Source organism: Lasiodiplodia theobromae, assembly GCF_012971845.1.
Source record: "Lasiodiplodia theobromae strain AM2As chromosome Unknown scaffold_26, whole genome shotgun sequence".
NCBI classification, from domain to species: domain Eukaryota; kingdom Fungi; phylum Ascomycota; class Dothideomycetes; order Botryosphaeriales; family Botryosphaeriaceae; genus Lasiodiplodia; species Lasiodiplodia theobromae.
Window position 1 is genome coordinate 292,655 of NW_023336467.1, and position 16,331 is coordinate 308,985.

Genomic DNA, 16,331 nt, shown 5'->3' on the forward strand with positions numbered 1-16,331 from the left:
GGGCGAAGGGCTATAAATGTGGGCGAACATGGCCAGGATATGGAGTGGCTGCGGCGAAAATCACGACAGGAACGAAATTGGGCCATGGCCAGAGATGATGAGAGTGCTCCGCGCTCCTTGTTACGCGCGTTCCGCTTCCGCGCAGCAAGTGCAGTCGCTTGCGAGGCTCTCGCGGTGCAGGCTTTTGCACGCTATGCTAGGGTCGGCGACGGGGAGATTAATCTTGTCGATACGCCCCGCAACGCCAACCACAAGCCTGCCAAACGAGCACCCGGCATCGTGAGGCGGCCCAGAGGACAAAGGTTGAACAGGGTTCGGTTGCCCGAGTGAACCAGGGCCTGTCTGCCGCCGTCTGTCCGTCCAGCCGGATAAAATAGCTGGTGGACGTGCGGCTGGGGCCTCGTTGCTTGGATGCGCTTCCCCTGTCCCCCGGCTGCGGGTCTCCAGAGCACGGTCCGTCTCGAGCGGCAGGCCACTTCGAAGCCTCCCACTAACCCGGCCTATCAGCCTCCGTGCCCCGAGCCAGCCAAACGCGAGGCTGCAAGGTATCGCGCCTCTTCTTCTGCACCCAGCGATCAAGGCGGTTCGACCTGCATTCCGGCCGAGGGCCACCGCTTGGTATGCGTTCTCGGCTGCTGCTCTCCCGTGCGCAACGGCCCTGAGATAACGTGCGCAAGGTTTCTGAAACCTGGAATGGCGTCGTCCAGCGCCCTCTCCCCTTGCAGCAGGTGGAAATGCGCAATTTGCTAGCCTGTGTGTCACGTGCGTGGCTGCTGGCCTTCGCTACCTGTCGCTGGGGGCTCCTGGCCGCGGCAGCGGTGCGCGCCACAAAGCCAGCCTCATCATTTGAGTTTGGTTCGTCCGGAGGTGGAGGCTGCGGTTAGGATGCGCGGATCAATGCATCGCCAATGCGGCCGGGTCATCACGAGGAGAGGGGTAGGGAGCGTATAGTGATATGATTTCGTTTTGAAGTATTAGCACGAACGGCAGCGCGGACGGAAAGAACTGTGCTGCAGCAAAAGAAAAAAAAGGTCTTTCATCACTTTTGAACCAGAGCCGCCGCCGCCGCCCTCCCACGCTTCAACTGCAATGGACAGCTGGAGAACACTTGCCAATCCTAATATACAACCGTCTTTCGGGATACAGTGATATCGGTAAGAAAAAAGCGCTGGATCCTGATCGAAAGACCCAGCAGTCGGCGCCCGAGCAGGGTGTGTATTAACCGAGAAGAAGCGAAATGCCGTGAATCAAAAAACTCTTGAAAACGCCGTGGGTAAGAAGGGAAATGTAGGGGGGTATGAGTGTCGTCGTGGTCCTGGCTACATAACGATGCAGCAGCCGTTCGATTGTTGTGGCGCATACGGGTCATCACGCTTGTCGACCTGCCGTCGTTGGATTAGCTCGACACCTCGCTCACAAAGCGGCGGGGGCGCATACCGTTCCCCATCTCGACGGTACCATGAAATCCTTGGGCTCCTTGTCCGTGAAGTTGATCAAGCTGGCAGGCCTCTGTTAGCGACCAGCGCGACGGCGCGACACGGGCGATGGCGCGACTTACTCCTGCGCGGCCTCCGACACAGGTATCCGGGAGCGGTTGAGATCCTCCTTCAGCCTCGTGTTCAGCTCCGTCAACCGCCTCAGCTTGAGCTCGGCCATGCTCTGCTTCTTCGACTTGCCGTCGCCAACATTGCGGGCCTCGTATGGGGTTGACATCATGTTCGCCGGGGTCGATGAATGGTATTAGCGCGTCGGTCGCGGGCAGGCGGCGTCAAACGAGAATCGCGAGGGTTGAGCGTCTGTGGCGGGTGAGCATTGGCATTGGGTGCGATGCGAGATGGTGCGACGTACCTGCGTGCGCAGGGTAGGCGACGACGAGGAGTAGCCGGCCGTCAAGCCGCGGCGTCTCGGGGCAGTCGCGGACTCTCGCGGGTTGTCGGAGGGGGAGGAAGGAACGGCGCTGGTGAGGAGAGGCGAGAGGGAGCGTGAGGAGATCGAGGTAGACGAAGCCGCGGGGGGCGAGCGACTGCGGGCGGGAGCGCACAATGGTTCGGTGGTGATCGTGAGTCCCGGCTGCTGGGAGCTTGCAAAGGAGAGGCTCGGCCAGGAGAAGGTCGCTCGCTTGGGCCAAGGGCGGATTCGCAGCATAGACGGCGCTAGGCCCGAAGCATCCCACCTAGCGGCCTTTCTTCACCCGCCGGCGATCGCAACAGCACGGCGTTATTGGCGCCCAACTGGAACTGCTGGCGATTCCCTCGACATCCCACGGCGCAGTGCCAGGTGGCCGCGGCTTCCCTCCCGGCCCTGCTGCATCCATGAAGCGATCCTCGTACCGCCCGAGATCCGACGCGCCACCAGCAAAGGGTACTTCTTGTGTCCAGGCGCCTGTCTCAGTGCAAGGAGGCCTGCATTGGGCGGTCGGCGTGTAAACATAAGCACCACCCAACGGCCTGTTCCCTTGCGCAGTGGCCGTCAGCTCTGCGCTCGCGAAGGTTTCCGCCATTTGACTGGTCCAGCTTCAGCTATTCCCGCCACCACCGCCCGTTAGCGCTGCTTGGTGCCATGGCGGGCGAACGCTTCCCGCCTGCAGCTGTCCTTGTGACGGCTGCGAATGCTGATGGACTTCAACCTTAAAACCGGCGTCGTAACCGCGAGGTCAGTACAGCCCCCTCTCGCAGCCGATGGCTAGAAAAATAACACATGTTGGTAGCTGAAGCTATCGCCCGGACGTGTATGTAGAATTAAAAATTTGACATTCTCGTCCGGACGATATGTAGCTTCAACTACCCATGACATGAGCAAGAAATAAATCCACGCTAGCCATCGGCTGCAAGAGGGGACTGTATTGCAACAGCGAGTGGGCAGTCGAAACTCCGTCAAGACGCGTGTTCGGGGACATAGGTACCAAGCTAGACTTTTGGCTGGCTCAACATTGTTGTAGCGTCATATAAACCTATTTCATGCGCCCCATGCTGCCATAGCTCAGCATCTGTTTCGCTGATAGTGCGGGGATCGCGGGTACACGTCGTTCCGCACAAGTCTTCGCGTCTGCCGTTACAAGTGCTAGTCGCACGAGGACCTGCAACGCCCACGAATAGTACCGTTAGCTGCTTGTAGCAGTACATCTCAGACAGGCTGCAGCAGGGAAGTGGCTCTGCTGACGACTTTCTGCAAAGGTGTTCTGACTGTTCGCGGATCAGGATTGCTAGACCGTGGATACAACCCCGGATTAACACGCGCCGAACCTCCGGCGCCTATATGCGGTTTTCGGGTATCACATCCACCAACTTTTGCCTACACCAAGCGACGCTCTGGCTGCTCGCGACCGGGACCCCACGCAGCAAGCACCAGCCAGCCGCACACAGCGAACAGCTTGCCCATCATGCCGCCGCCACCCCACAGCAGGCCGGAGAATGTGCTCAAGGCAAGTCTCCATTGTGCGCTTTGTGCGCGGATCCGCCTCGCGTCACCGCGCTTGCCCACCACGCGCAGACAACTCGCGTTCAGCCCTACTAACATGCCATTTCTCTACAGAGGGCCCAAGAGCTCATCGGCGTCGGCCAGCAGCAGGCCGCGCTGGCCCTCCTGCACGAGCATGTCGTCTCCAAGCGCACCCGCAACAACCCTATCGCCTCCCTCGAGCCGATGATGATACAGTTTGTCGAGTTGGCTGTGGAGCTTAGGAAGGGCAAGACCGCCAAGGACGGCCTGTACCAGTACAAGAACACCGCCCAGAACACGAACATCGGCACCATCGAGGTACGCCTCCACGTTGACTTAACGGAGTGGGGCAACGACTAATATTGTTGGAACAGCTGGTTTTCAAGAAGTTCATTGAGCTCGCCGAGAAGAAGGTCACCGAGGCCCAGACCAAGGCCGATGAGGTCCAGTCTACCATCGACAGTGCCGCTGGCCAGAACATTGAGGACCTCGAGGCCTCCGAGACCCCCGAGTCCATCCTGCTCTCCACCGTCTCCGGTGAGCAGTCCAAGGACCGCACCGACAGGGCTATTGTCACGCCTTGGCTGAAGTTCCTGTGGGAGACTTACCGTACGGTTCTGGACATCTTCAAGAACAATGCCCGCCTCGAGGTCATGTACCAGCAGACGGCCCACCAGGCTTTCCAGTTCTGCTCCAAGTATGCCAGGAAGACCGAGTTCAGGAGGCTCTGCGAGCTTCTGAGGAACCACCTCCAGAGCGCTGCCAAGTTTTCCTCGCAGATGCACGCCATCAACCTCAGCGACCCGGACACCCTTCAGCGCCACCTCGACACCCGCTTCCAGCAGCTCAACGTCGCTGTCGAGCTGGAGCTCTGGCAGGAGGCTTTCCGCAGTGTTGAGGACATCCACACTCTTCTTAGCCTGAGCAAGCGTCCCGCTAAGAACGTCATGATGGCCAACTACTTCGAGAAGCTCACCAGGATCTTCCTCGTCAGCGAAAACTACCTCTTCCACGCTGCCGCCTGGAGCCGTTACTACAACCTCATGCGCGTTTCCGCTGCGGCTGTTGCTTCTGGCCAAAGCCCGAAGAAGGACAACCCGGCCGTCACTGAGGCTGACATGACCAAGGCTGCTTCCTTTGTGCTGCTGTCTGCGCTCTCCATTCCCGTCATCAGCACTTCTCGCTCTCGTGGTGCTCTTGTTGACGTTGATGAGGCTAAGAAGAACAAGAACTCTCGTCTTACTAACCTCCTTGGCATGTCCACCGCCCCCACCCGTGCTACTCTGTTCAAGGATGCTTTGAACAAGGGTCTGCTCAGGAGGGCCAGACCCGAGATCAAGGACCTTTACAACATCCTCGAGGTCGACTTCCACCCGCTCTCGATTTGCCAGAAGATCTCCCCCATCCTCGCCCAGATCGGTGCCGATCCCGAAATGCAGAAGTACGTTGTGCCTCTTCAGCAGGTCATCCTCACCCGTCTGTTCCAGCAGCTTTCCCAGGTCTACGAGTCTGTTGATCTCAAGTTCGTCCTGAACCTCGCCCAATTCCCTGAGCCCTTCCAGGTCAGCGCCGACACCATTGAGAAGTTCATCATGAACGGCTGCAAGAAGGGTGACCTCGCTATCCGCATCGACCACGCTTCCGGTGTCCTCACGTTCGACTCGGATGTTTTCTCCTCCGCCAAGGCTCTCCACCCCGGCTCCGCTGCTGGTTCGGCTGAAACCGAGACTGGCTCGGTCCAGCGTCTCCAGAGCACTCCCGCAGAGATCGTCCGCTCCCAGCTCACCCGCCTGGCCAAGTCGCTGTACATCACTTGCCAGTATGTCGATCCGAGCTTCAACGAGGAACGCCAGAAGGCCAAGGAGGCGGCCCAGGCTAGGGCAGCAGCTGGTGCAGAGCAGGAACACCAGGAGGCTCTTGCCAGAAGGGAGATCATCGAGCGCAAGAAGCAGACCGCGGCCAGTGCGCTTGCTCAGAAGGAGAAGGACGAGGCTACCAAGCGTAGGATCGCTCAACAGCAGGCCGCTGCTGCCGAGGCCCAGAGGCTGGCTGAGGAGAAGAAGGCCCGTGATATGGCCCGTCTCAAGGCTGAACAGGAGCGTATCAAGCGCGAGGAGATTGAGAAGCAGCTGAACGAGCTGAAGAGCGGCGTCAAGGGCGTTGATCTGGATCTTGACAATGTCAACATTGACGAGCTCGACTCCGGCCGTATCCGTGCCATGAAGCTTGCCGCTCTTGAGAAGGAGAAGAACGAGATCGGCGAGAAGCTGCGCATCACCGGTAAGCGCATCGACCATCTTGAACGTGCTTACCGCCGCGAGGAGGTCAAGCACCTTGCCGAGGACTACGAGGAACAGCGCAAGAAGGATCTTGCTGCCTACGAGAAGGCGAAGGCGGACACTCTCAGGGAGAGCAAGGAGAAGCACGACGAGGAAGTCTCCCTGAAGCACCGCCTGAGCCGTCTTGTACCCGTCTACGAGAAGTACCGCAACCAGATCCAGGAGCAGAGGAAGGCCGAGTTCGACAAGCGCAGGAAGGCCGCCGAGAGAGATCTCAACCAGAAGATGCAGGCCCGCATTAAGGAAGTCCGCGAGCGCAAGGCCAGGGAGCGTCGCGAGAGGGAAGAAGAGGAGAGGAGGCGTCGCGAGGAGGAAGAACGGAGAGCAGAAGAGGAGGAGGCCAGGCAGAGGGAGGAGGAGGAGAGGAGACAGAGGATGATGGAGCAGAAGCTTGCGCGGGAAGAGGAGCGCAAGTCAGTACCATCCTGTCCCTTTTTTCATAAGTTTCAAAGACTAACAGTTCTACAGGAAACTCGACGAAGCTGCCGCAAAGCAGCGCGCCCGCGAGGCCGAGGCCGAGGCCAAGCTGGAAGCCAAGAGGCAAGGCCGCTGGGTTCCTCCTGCCGCCGAAGAGCGCCCAAGCCCAAGTGCAAGCAACGATGGTCCGCCGCGCCTCGCCCTCTCCGGCAACAAGCCGTCGTGGCGTGAGCGCGAGGCCGCAAAGGCCTCTTCCGGCGGCGCTCCTGCTGCGGAAGCTCCTGCTGCCGAGGCCGAGCAGCCCAGGCGCAGTGGCTATGTTCCCCCTGCTCTCCGTGGCGAAGGTGGTGGCTCCTCCTGGCGCGAGCGCGAGGGCAGCGGATCCCGTGGCCGTGAGGGTCTGTCTAGGGGAGACTCCGGCTCGCCTGCCGGTTCCTCGGGCCGCTGGCAGCCGCCGCAAGCCCGCGGCTCGCCCGCGTCGGGCAGCCCGGCGCCCGCGTCTGGCAGTGGCTACCGCCCGCCGCACCTTCGTGGCGAGCCCAGGGATCGCGACTCTTCCGATGCCCCCCCTCGTCCTGCCGGTGGCGCGTCTGACGGCAAGTACAGGCCCGGCGCTTTCTCTGCTCGCAGGGGTTAGTTAATTTGATTGGGGATTTGAGGGGGCTCTTTGCTTTGCGGTGTTGCTCTCTCCCTTTATTTTTTTTTTATTATGCTGGTACCATCACGTTTCTTTTCCCCTTTTCTCGCTTTCGAATGTGTAAGGACGACGATATGCGGCTCTCTTTTTTGAATGGCATGCATGGAACAAAAAAGGGATGGGGAAAAGGAGGGGGGTGGTTGGATGAAGGCGGGGGGTAGGGAGGAGGGGTGGGTGGTAGAGCACGACCTGATGAGACCTTTACGGAAACTTGATCGGGTTTGTTTCCAAAAATGAAAATGGCTTTCAGTTTGAAAGAAAACTTCAGTATCCTGTTGTGCTTTACAGTGATTGCTCTCGTGAGCTTGAGGGTTGATTTGCCTTTGCAACTTGACCGTTCCGTTCTATTTACTTCATGATCTTTAGGATTGTAATGTTGATGCTTTGGGTTTTGGTTTAAAACGACAGTGTTCATCTGGCGGACAGAATTATGGAGATGTCATGGCCTAAGTTCCAAGCATGCTTTCAGTCTACGCAGGTTTCCCTTTGCCGTCATCAGCAATCTAGGCTCAATGACCTAAACAGTGACTCTTCCTGCCGCTGTCGCCGACACCAGCGCGAGAGTTCTCCGGTTGCGTGGCTCTACTCATTAAAAAAATTTGTCCATAATGCTTGCAGATCTGTGGCGCCAAAGTGCGTGTTTGCAACGATACTTGTTTTATCACCGCATGGTGGCTTACGGGCTGGGACTGCACGTTTCTTATGCTTTAGTTATGATTGGCCGAAAGTAGACGAGCAAGGACGTGAGCTTGGTGGGACCATACGTAAATTCGCCGCCACTCCGCCGTTGGCATTTCACACGTCTCCGTCGGCCATTACCTCAACATGACCATATTTTTGGCATAAAGGAAGGATTCGGAGTGTTCCGTCCTATATTTGGAGGTTGGAAGACTTCTCCTTTCCCAGCGCTCTGCTCCGGGACTAACTTTTTTTCCTACGCTTTCATTCTGGCCACTGGCTCTTGCCACTTGCGGTACAACCAAGTGCAGCCAAGTCTTCTGGTCTGGCGCAGGTACAGTCAGCTGCTACTTCAACACAAGACTTTATCATATCTGTGGCAATAAACGCAATGGCATTCTACAAGCTGATATTTTCAAGTGCCGTGACTGCTCTTTAGCTCTGCATATCAAGAATTTACCTAAATTTTACAAATTTTCAGCCAAATATATTGGTTCACATTGATATTGCTTGATTATTAGCAAAGACATTGGATCATGTAGATCAAACTAAAAGCTCCCTTATTTATCGCGTGATGAAATGGCCCAGGCTACCCCTGAGCCAAAAACAAAATATCACGTCAGTCACGGGATCGTGCGTTTTGGGTAATGTCTTGATCTACTCTATCATAGATCGAGGAGAAATTAATCCAAATGTATGCTAACGTCAATAGTAGAAATTTAGAGCTCTAGACAGTCCTCCAAGAATGTTGTCGCTGTTAGTAAAATCTCGCGAAGAGATTTCAGTATCGACATCCTCGTAGATCTATTACAGATATTAGCCAAAGTAAATCCAATCCTCAACACATCGATAAAGTTCCCCATAGGCTAGTCAAGCTGGTAGAGCTGATAGAACTGGCGACGTTGGAAGCAAGGGTGATTTGCATGCAGGAACGGGCCTCCAGCAATCCGATTTGCTGCCAGCTCCTTCGGCTCCTTCAGCACCGTTAGTAATATGTGATAATCCTTTCAAAGTTTCTTCCAACCCAGCAAAAGCGCCTTTTATTTAGTAAAGCTCTCGCTCTTTAAAATGCAACGCTATGAAAAACTAAGTCAGATTTACGCGTCTCGTAAGCATCCAACGCAAGCGTATATGTCGGCGTCTATCCGCATTCTTCTTTTTTTCTCTTTCGTTTGGGGTTTTTTTTTTGTACATTTGTACCTTTATGTCTCAATGTATTTGATCGTGAAAAGAATGTATACTAATAGTATTGCTGGTAGTACTAACGGCGCTGGAGGAGTTGGAGGAGCCGGCAGCGCTAGCGGTAACTCGATTTGCTGTTAACCGTATACGTTTAAGTCCAGCTGCTTTCAGCTAAACCTTAACTTATACGTGGAGAATCTTGCCGATGCAAGAAAGACATGGAAGTCATAGCCACCCGTACTGATATACTAGCGTTCACGTATTGTTGCCTCATGCAAGAAGATACGCTATGGGGAAGCATGACTTCTTAAAATCGCTGGCCTCTTTACCTTTATTTAAAGCAGTAAACTATAACCACGGAGTGGAGATGTGAATTAAGTATTTCGACATCTTTCAAATATGTCTATGGCTCATACAGGGCGTCCCATGGCCGTAAAATACCTTGAAGATCATAGTCTGCGTCCTCTCCACCAAGAACAACAGCAAGTGGAGTTGGTAGAACTTTGAATAAGCCCGTTGAGATTTCTACATAGTGAGGCCGACATTCCCGGGAATAACTGTCATACCTTGGCAATCACTCTTGAATTTGATTGAGATTTCGGTGGCACTTGTTCATACCTATCCCACTAACTAGTACAAAGTCACGCTGAAGACAGTGCCGCTGAATCAAGAACTAGAGGATTGCGTTAGACAAATAGTAGAACTAATATTCTCTGATGTCCTAGTATAGCACGGCAAATTGGCCGTGTAATTGAAACATAGTTGTTTGGGCGAAAGCTTGGGAGAAATGATATCCTGAATGTAAAGTCCACGACTGGGGAGAAGAGCGGCAAGTTCTTTCTAAAAGCCGTGTGAAACCTCATAGAAGCAAGGGCTAATTCCGACGCAAAATCCATATTACTTTCTAGTAGCACTCCGGATATGTTGAATACGAAGGCGTTGACAACGCTGATGCGATGATTATATGCTGAAGGAGGAGGAGCCAGCAGAATCTTAACGGAAGGATTAACACAAGATCTCCAAGCTTATGATTGTGATCCAGTGTTTGCCCATCTTTTGGTAGAGCCGCAGAACAATCAACAGGCATCCAACGCACCATTCTGAATTCTACTGTTTCTATTCATGCTGATTTTGAGTCTTATAGCGGGCGGCCTCCGCCTTTGAGGAATTCTACTGGAAAGGAGTAGATAAGGGTCACGCTAAACAAGAGCGTGGTCGATTATATATGGATAACAAATACGCAATATGGGGAGCTGTAGAACTTACGCACTTACTAAATATCTCTATATGCACCTCTATCCTCTGCTTCTCCTGGCACTTAGAACGCATCTTACACCGCACCCTCCCAAAACTCCACCATCGCCCTCACAACCTCCTTCGGCTTACTCATCGGAAGCTCATGCCCCGCCTCCAACACCACCGTCATCACATTATCCTCTCCACCAAGCGCATCAACCGCATCCCTCCCCACCTCATCCACCAACACAATCGGATCATCCTTTCCGAGCAGCAACAACACTCCCTTCCTCCTCTCCCTCTCCCCTTTCTCCACCGCTGCCACCCTCTCCGCCTCCACCTTCTCCCCCACCACCCGCCACCTCTCCTGCTGCCCGTAGATGGGCGCACACCGCATGCTGCTCACAAATGCCGGCACGACGAACCCCCGATGATGCGCCAGCTGCCAGTTCACTGCGCCCGCAGCCGTGACGTGCGGCCTGTCAGCGCCGAGCAACGGCGCTGGATGCGAGAGCATACTATCTCTCCTGCTCCTTCCGCGTCCCTGCTGCACCGCCACCACCTGACCCGCCTCCGCCTGCGCCGCGTTCCCAACATCCGCAGCGGCGGCCGTCGTAGAGGCGGCAGCGGCATCATCATCATCATCACCACCGACCGGCGTATACAACCTCCGCCCAACCAGCCTCCGCAACAGACCTTGCGGCATTAGTAGGGGGCACACGTCGTACAGCCACCAGCTCTTCCAGCTGACGCGCTCGCGGCGCATGACGCCCCCCGGCGCGATGAGGACGAGGGAAGAGACGAGGCGTGGGTAGAAGTACGAGGCGAAGTCGGCGGCGATGCCGCCGCCCAGGCTGTAGCCGACGATGGAGAAAGATTGGCTGGCCGAGCCGGTCCAGGAGAGCGGGGAGGAGGCGAGGGCGAGGAGGATTTGCGTCGTGTAGAGGCGTGCGTCGTAGGGGAGGCCGGTGGGGCTGTCGGAGAAGCCGCGGCCGAAGAGGTCTGTTGGTTGCGTTGGTTAGTGGGGGTTTTGAATGTTTTTTTTTTTTTTTGATATTGAGGGTGGTGGTTCGTAAGGAGATTGGGGGAGGGGAGGAACGGATGTCACCACTTGTCGAAAAAGGGAGAAAGGGGTGGACAGGATGGAAGATTGATGAAGGGACACAATTGAATATAAATGTTGAGAAGAGCAATATTATAGTCATCCATAGGTCATCAATAGATCTCACAGCTTCTACGACATCACGAAGCCTCATTCACGGCTGGAGAGAAACAAAAAGAAATTCCGGGATGCACACTAAGAGAGTGAAAAAAAAAAAGGAATTGCTGCAAAACTCACCAAAAAGCATCACCCTCCTCCCACTCTTCACCAGCTCCTCAGCGACAGCTGCGAGTGCTATACACGGCGTGCTGATGCCGTGCACCAGCAACACCTTCGCGCCATCCTCCGGCCCCCACTCATAGACGCGCACACTGCCGTACGGCGAATCGACATCGCGCGCTCCCGGCAGCAGGCCGTCCGGTGGGTAGGGCAGATCGTGCTGCTCGGCGGCCGAGAGCTGCGGCAGGAGGGTGGTGCGCGGGGATGGGATGACATTTCTCCTGTGGTCATTATTTTTCCGGCCGTTGGCGGCGGCATTGTCGGATGTGGTGGCGAGTAAATAGAGGAAGGCGGCGGCGGCGCCAGCAGCGGTGATGGTGATACCGGTGGCGTAGGGTAGCGATAAGGCGGCGTTGGAACGGAAGCCACCAGCCATGCTTTCTTTTGATGACGTTTCTCGATGCCTAACTCCGGCGCGGTAAACTTTGGCAACCTTTCTTGAGAACCGGACGATGGCTTCATGTATCTGAAACTACGACTGATGACATGGTGTTGCGGCACGCAGTTCGACACGGCCCGGCGACAAGGGCGCGGTTGTATCGGACCTCGGCAATGGCGTGCTGGTGGACTAGATAAACACATAGGTGGGATAAAAGACCGGACTTAGTACGCGCACAAGCGGGCGGGATAGAGATCGAAAGCAAAAACAAAACAACGTATGAGTAGTTGAAGTTATCGTCCGGATGAGAATGTCCAATTAAAAATTCTACATACACGTCCGGACGACAGCTTCAACTACCCACGACAGGAGCACAAAAAAAAAAAAACAAATCTACGTAAGTGGAAGTTAGTACGCGCACAAGCGGAGGGGATAGAGATTGAAGGAAAAAACAAAGATCGAAATTTTTTTTAAGCCGCGCGCTGTAGGCTGCAGGCACGATCCTGGAAGAAACGCGGTTTGCCCCCCTCCCTCCACATGGCAAGGCGACAGGCGTCTTGTTTCACCATGGGCGGTTCGTCCCGCATGCCCATGACGATCGCACGTACCGACGTCAGAGACCTGCAAAAACAACAACAAGCGCTCGGACTCTCTCGGCCGGACTTGCACGCGGCCGCGAACCATGGTTGACTGTCGCGTGCGGTGGCTGTGCTAATTCCTCCACGATAACTTTTTCCTTCCCCTGCGCTCCCCGGTTCATCACGTCAATGGCAGCGCACGATAAGCAGCCGCTGACGGCAAAGTGTGGAGAAAGTAGTGGTATGTGAAAATGTTGTTTAATATTTTCAACCGCGCGACGGCGCGGAAATTGCTAGCTACGCTTATCTATCTGACTGCTGGTTGGTGGTCTAGACTACGTGTTGGGAGCTGGCTAGTTGGACGGCTAATGCAGGTCCTATCCTAAGCTTTTTCGCCTCGGATTTCGTTCCTGCATACACCCCCTCGGCCTTCGAGCGGGTGTGGTGATGGTGACGATAGTGTTGCTGCTGTCCAGTGTACATGTGGAACAAGGCGCGCAACCTCTGGCCACCGCTCACAGTCGAACGTTCCTCTCCTTTCACTGAAACGAAAGCGGATCCTCCTGAGGTGTCCCGGTAACTGGAAGGGGGTATGACGCAGATGCTTTCAAGCATTTTGTAAGAGGATGGCGAGAATGAATGCGCTCTTCTCGTTCTTCGACTGGACTGTGGACGACTCTTCTCCCGTCCAGTCGTCGATACAAGAGTGTTGGTGAAAACGACGAGGATCGGGGGGGTATCAATGAATGACCTGAGTGAGAGACCAATACATAGGAAATTGGTGTTCTTCCGGCGATGATCGAGGCGTCCACGGCGCGTGGAGGTCGTCGGTCGCGGGAAGAGCCACCTTCTGATCTATCGCAGCGTAGAATGTCTACGGGCGAAATGGGGTATCTTAAAAAAATTCGAAAAAGGAAATAGCGTGTTCCTACGCTCAGAGGTTGAGGTAGGAGTAACCCATGCGGTGGGCATGGTATTGAGAGAATTGGTTGCGGTTCATCTCCTCGACGCGAGGAGCCTTGCAGGGCCAGGTTGCGCAGGCGACGGGGGTTGCGTAACGGGCAGTGTTCTTGACGAGCTTGCTCCGGGTGTTGTTGTCGCGTATGAGGGATGTGGTGCTGTTCTTGGAAGACGAGCCGGCCGAGCTTTCACTTGCGGCTGAGCCGGGGCGGACGTCGACGTGAGAGAACTTGTAGCGGACGGCCTGCTCGGCGTCGCCTGCGGTGAGGAAGTCGTCGAAGTAGAAGGCCATTGTGTTGTAGTGATTGGCAACAGGGGAGGAGTTGAGTGGTCGGAAGAATACGTCACTCAAGCGAATGACTGATAGATCTGTGGGGAAGATTGCAACGTTGGAAGGGCGGTGATGGACTCTTGCAAGCGGATTCCGGGGTGGGCTCTGGGCTGGCTTTATCGGATGGCTGGCGGCGGGTGACGAACCCACATCACCGGGTCACACAGCAGTAGCACATCGTTGCGCGCGACTCAACGCCATGTCATTGGCGCCGAGGAAGCAGCGCGGCGTCGTTCGGAGCGCGATAGGCTCAGCCTCCAGGCCACGCGCTGGCTCGTGGTGGCTTGAAAGACTAACAGTAGCTCACTTCCTTTCCCGCTTTGCGCTTTGGGCCCCACCATTAAGCTTATCCCGCCAACTCTGCGGGACCCCTGACTACTGCTTTCGCGGAATCCCATTGACGTCGAAACTCTTTCTCGCTGTCGGCGCTTCCCTGTCTCTCTCACCCACGCCCATCGCAACACTCCTCCCTTCCTGCTGCCACCGCTCCGAGGCAGCCGCCGCCTTCAGCCGCCCGCCTTCAGCTGTAATCAGTGTGCCCACTGCCGATCTGATGATGCAAAGCGTCAGAGCCCCACGCCCTGGCACAGCTGCGCGACATCGCAACATCCCCGCTGATCGCATTTTCCCAGATGCGACGTTCCAAATCTTGCCATGTTCCCTGATTTCCCTGCCGCTCAATAACACGAGACCTGTCCCGTCATCGGCCGCCATCCCCGATCAGGCACACCTATCACGCCAAGCAATTATTTTCAATATATTCTCCCCCGCCACGGGCAACCCGAATTTGAGGGCGCCAACGTCAGTGCGTTCCCGCAAAGCAAGCTGAGGTCCCAGTACTCTGTCACGCCGTCTCCAGGGAAAAAGCTTGGGGGTTGCGCAACTCTAAGCACTGTTGATCAAACCGGCGGCGGTTGTCGCGTCTAGAAGATGCTGCTTGCATCTAGAAGACACCGCCACTTGCCTCATTATTTTCTCCGATCTCGCTGCACGTCAATCCAAAAAGCCCCCAACATCTGCCCCCCTTCCTGCCCCAGCGTGACCCGGGACGGTTCCCCTGTCAGGAAGAAGCAGCGGCCGCATCTGCCCATTTCTCCAACTCATTTGCTCGAGTCGAACGGATCTGCGCCGTATCGAGCCATGATCGTCAGCGCAGAGATGTGGTTCGTCAGTGGTGCAGTGGGGTTGAGCGAGAGCCGCAGGAAGCGCCCGGCGCCATTGTTATCTGCAATTTCTCAACGCCCATGATTTGGAAAACAATGGTCGATCCCCCATGGTATCAGATTTGCATTTTCACCGGTTGACTAGAGCTTTGTCACTGCAGAAGTTGCGCAAGAGTCAGACGAGGACTATCCTTTTCAACGACCGCGCGCCATGATTCGTTCAATCTACCTGATGAGCTCATTGTGGGTTTTACTAGCTGGAATCCCTACGGAGGTACCTGCGAGAACGTCATGAGGCCGATCGAACCCCGAGTATCTAGGTGTCCGTGTTCATCATTCTCTCTTTGATTTCACTGCCATCAGGGCACATGTCGTGGAAAAGCTTTGACTTTGGTGGCTGCACCCAATCCGTGAACCACAGAACAGCCTCGAATATCTCGTATCGGAGCCATTGACAGCACAAGGTCAGCCTCAGTAGATGTGCTGCGTCTCGCCGCGGCGGCGACAGCGCCAGCGTTTGATGAACGGCTTCGCGAAAGCCAGCATGAGCAGCAGAGCGAAGGCACCGCCGACGCAGGCGCCGATGGCGATCTTGGTGTTGGCCGGCATCTCGTGGACCGATTCAGCGGGGGACTTGGGCTTTTCGTTTTCGTTGCTCATGCTGGGCGTCGGGCGAGATCCTGGGAGGTAGTCACTGCACTCATCTTGTACGGTGGCATGTGCGACGGCTCTGCGACAGACCTGGGTGGTAGGATAAGGTGTGCGGCTGGAGGTTCCTGCGCGAACGAGCGGCTTGTAGTGTATGACGGAGCGTCGGTTGCTTGGCTGGGTACAGCGCGGTCAGCTTGTTGTCCTTTGCGGCCCGTTGGCGTTGTGAGTGACCAAGCGATGGAACTCACAGGAACGAACGTGCTCACGATTCGGAGAGAATAGTTCGGGTAGTGCGCTTGGCTTTGATGTAGAGCGACAGGCGGCTAGGTGTTCGCTAAATGCAAGATGGCGTGTGGTAAGTGCTTGGGATGAATCCTTCCGGAAAGGGAAGGCACCCGGGGGAAGGTGGCCCGCGCGCCTTCCGTCCTCGTGAATGCAAAGCACGCAACTTCAAACCTCCACTTCTCCAAACATCAACGCTTTTTCATGTCACCCACCATGTGCGGATTCAAGAGTGCAACTCTGGATCCTTGCAACGGCTTCAACACCTTGTACGCAATACACTTCATATGACCTGGCAATGTTGAAAATGCACAGAAGAAAATTGACTGGCATGGTACAGAGCAGCAGTGCCCTGCCTAATTTTATGCCCACGGTATCTCCATTCCTCTTGCAATCTGTATGTAAGGCCTAGACCGCTGCATTTGGGGCTCAACACTTACCCCAGCCTCCCTTGCTTTATTAATTGACCCCAAAACATTAAATGGAGATCAAACACTTGATGACGTCAAAGCAGCTTAAGGCTCAACGAAGAGAGGTCAAAGATCGGCACAAGGGTGAGGGGAGAGAGGGCTTAGTCACTGGCTTAGCACGGTCTGGGACGTACGCAGTGTCGAGGCTC

The 16,331-nt window shown here is 55.6% G+C and overlaps 5 protein-coding genes across 5 annotated transcripts; 1 reads left to right on the top strand and 4 right to left on the bottom strand.

The window, feature by feature from the left end:
* Positions 1-1,319: 1,319 nt before the first annotated feature.
* LTHEOB_8305 (G-protein complex gamma subunit) lies at positions 1,320-1,716 on the bottom strand (the record flags this gene model as incomplete). The annotated part of the gene is made up of 3 exons (XM_035517768.1): positions 1,320-1,382; positions 1,438-1,498; positions 1,559-1,716. 3 exons carry the CDS (start codon positions 1,714-1,716, stop codon positions 1,320-1,322), a joined length of 282 nt encoding a protein of 93 aa, XP_035370425.1.
* Positions 1,717-3,410: 1,694 nt separating this feature from the next.
* LTHEOB_8306 (Eukaryotic translation initiation factor 3) lies at positions 3,411-6,831 on the top strand (the record flags this gene model as incomplete). Its single annotated transcript, XM_035517769.1, has 4 exons — positions 3,411-3,443; positions 3,532-3,756; positions 3,813-6,190; positions 6,246-6,831. 4 exons carry the CDS (start codon positions 3,411-3,413, stop codon positions 6,829-6,831), a joined length of 3,222 nt encoding a protein of 1,073 aa, XP_035370426.1.
* A 3,250-nt stretch (positions 6,832-10,081) lies between these two features.
* LTHEOB_8307 (Alpha beta hydrolase fold protein) lies at positions 10,082-11,744 on the bottom strand (the record flags this gene model as incomplete). Its single annotated transcript, XM_035517770.1, has 2 exons — positions 10,082-10,989; positions 11,327-11,744. 2 exons carry the CDS (start codon positions 11,742-11,744, stop codon positions 10,082-10,084), a joined length of 1,326 nt encoding a protein of 441 aa, XP_035370427.1.
* Positions 11,745-13,259: 1,515 nt separating this feature from the next.
* Positions 13,260-13,577, bottom strand: LTHEOB_8308 (uncharacterized protein; the record flags this gene model as incomplete). The annotated part of the gene is made up of 1 exon (XM_035517771.1): positions 13,260-13,577. One exon carries the CDS (start codon positions 13,575-13,577, stop codon positions 13,260-13,262), a length of 318 nt encoding a protein of 105 aa, XP_035370428.1.
* A 1,673-nt stretch (positions 13,578-15,250) lies between these two features.
* Positions 15,251-15,930, bottom strand: LTHEOB_8309 (MFS transporter; the record flags this gene model as incomplete). The annotated part of the gene is made up of 2 exons (XM_035517772.1): positions 15,251-15,604; positions 15,928-15,930. 2 exons carry the CDS (start codon positions 15,928-15,930, stop codon positions 15,251-15,253), a joined length of 357 nt encoding a protein of 118 aa, XP_035370429.1.
* Between the last annotated feature and the right edge of the window lie 401 nt (positions 15,931-16,331).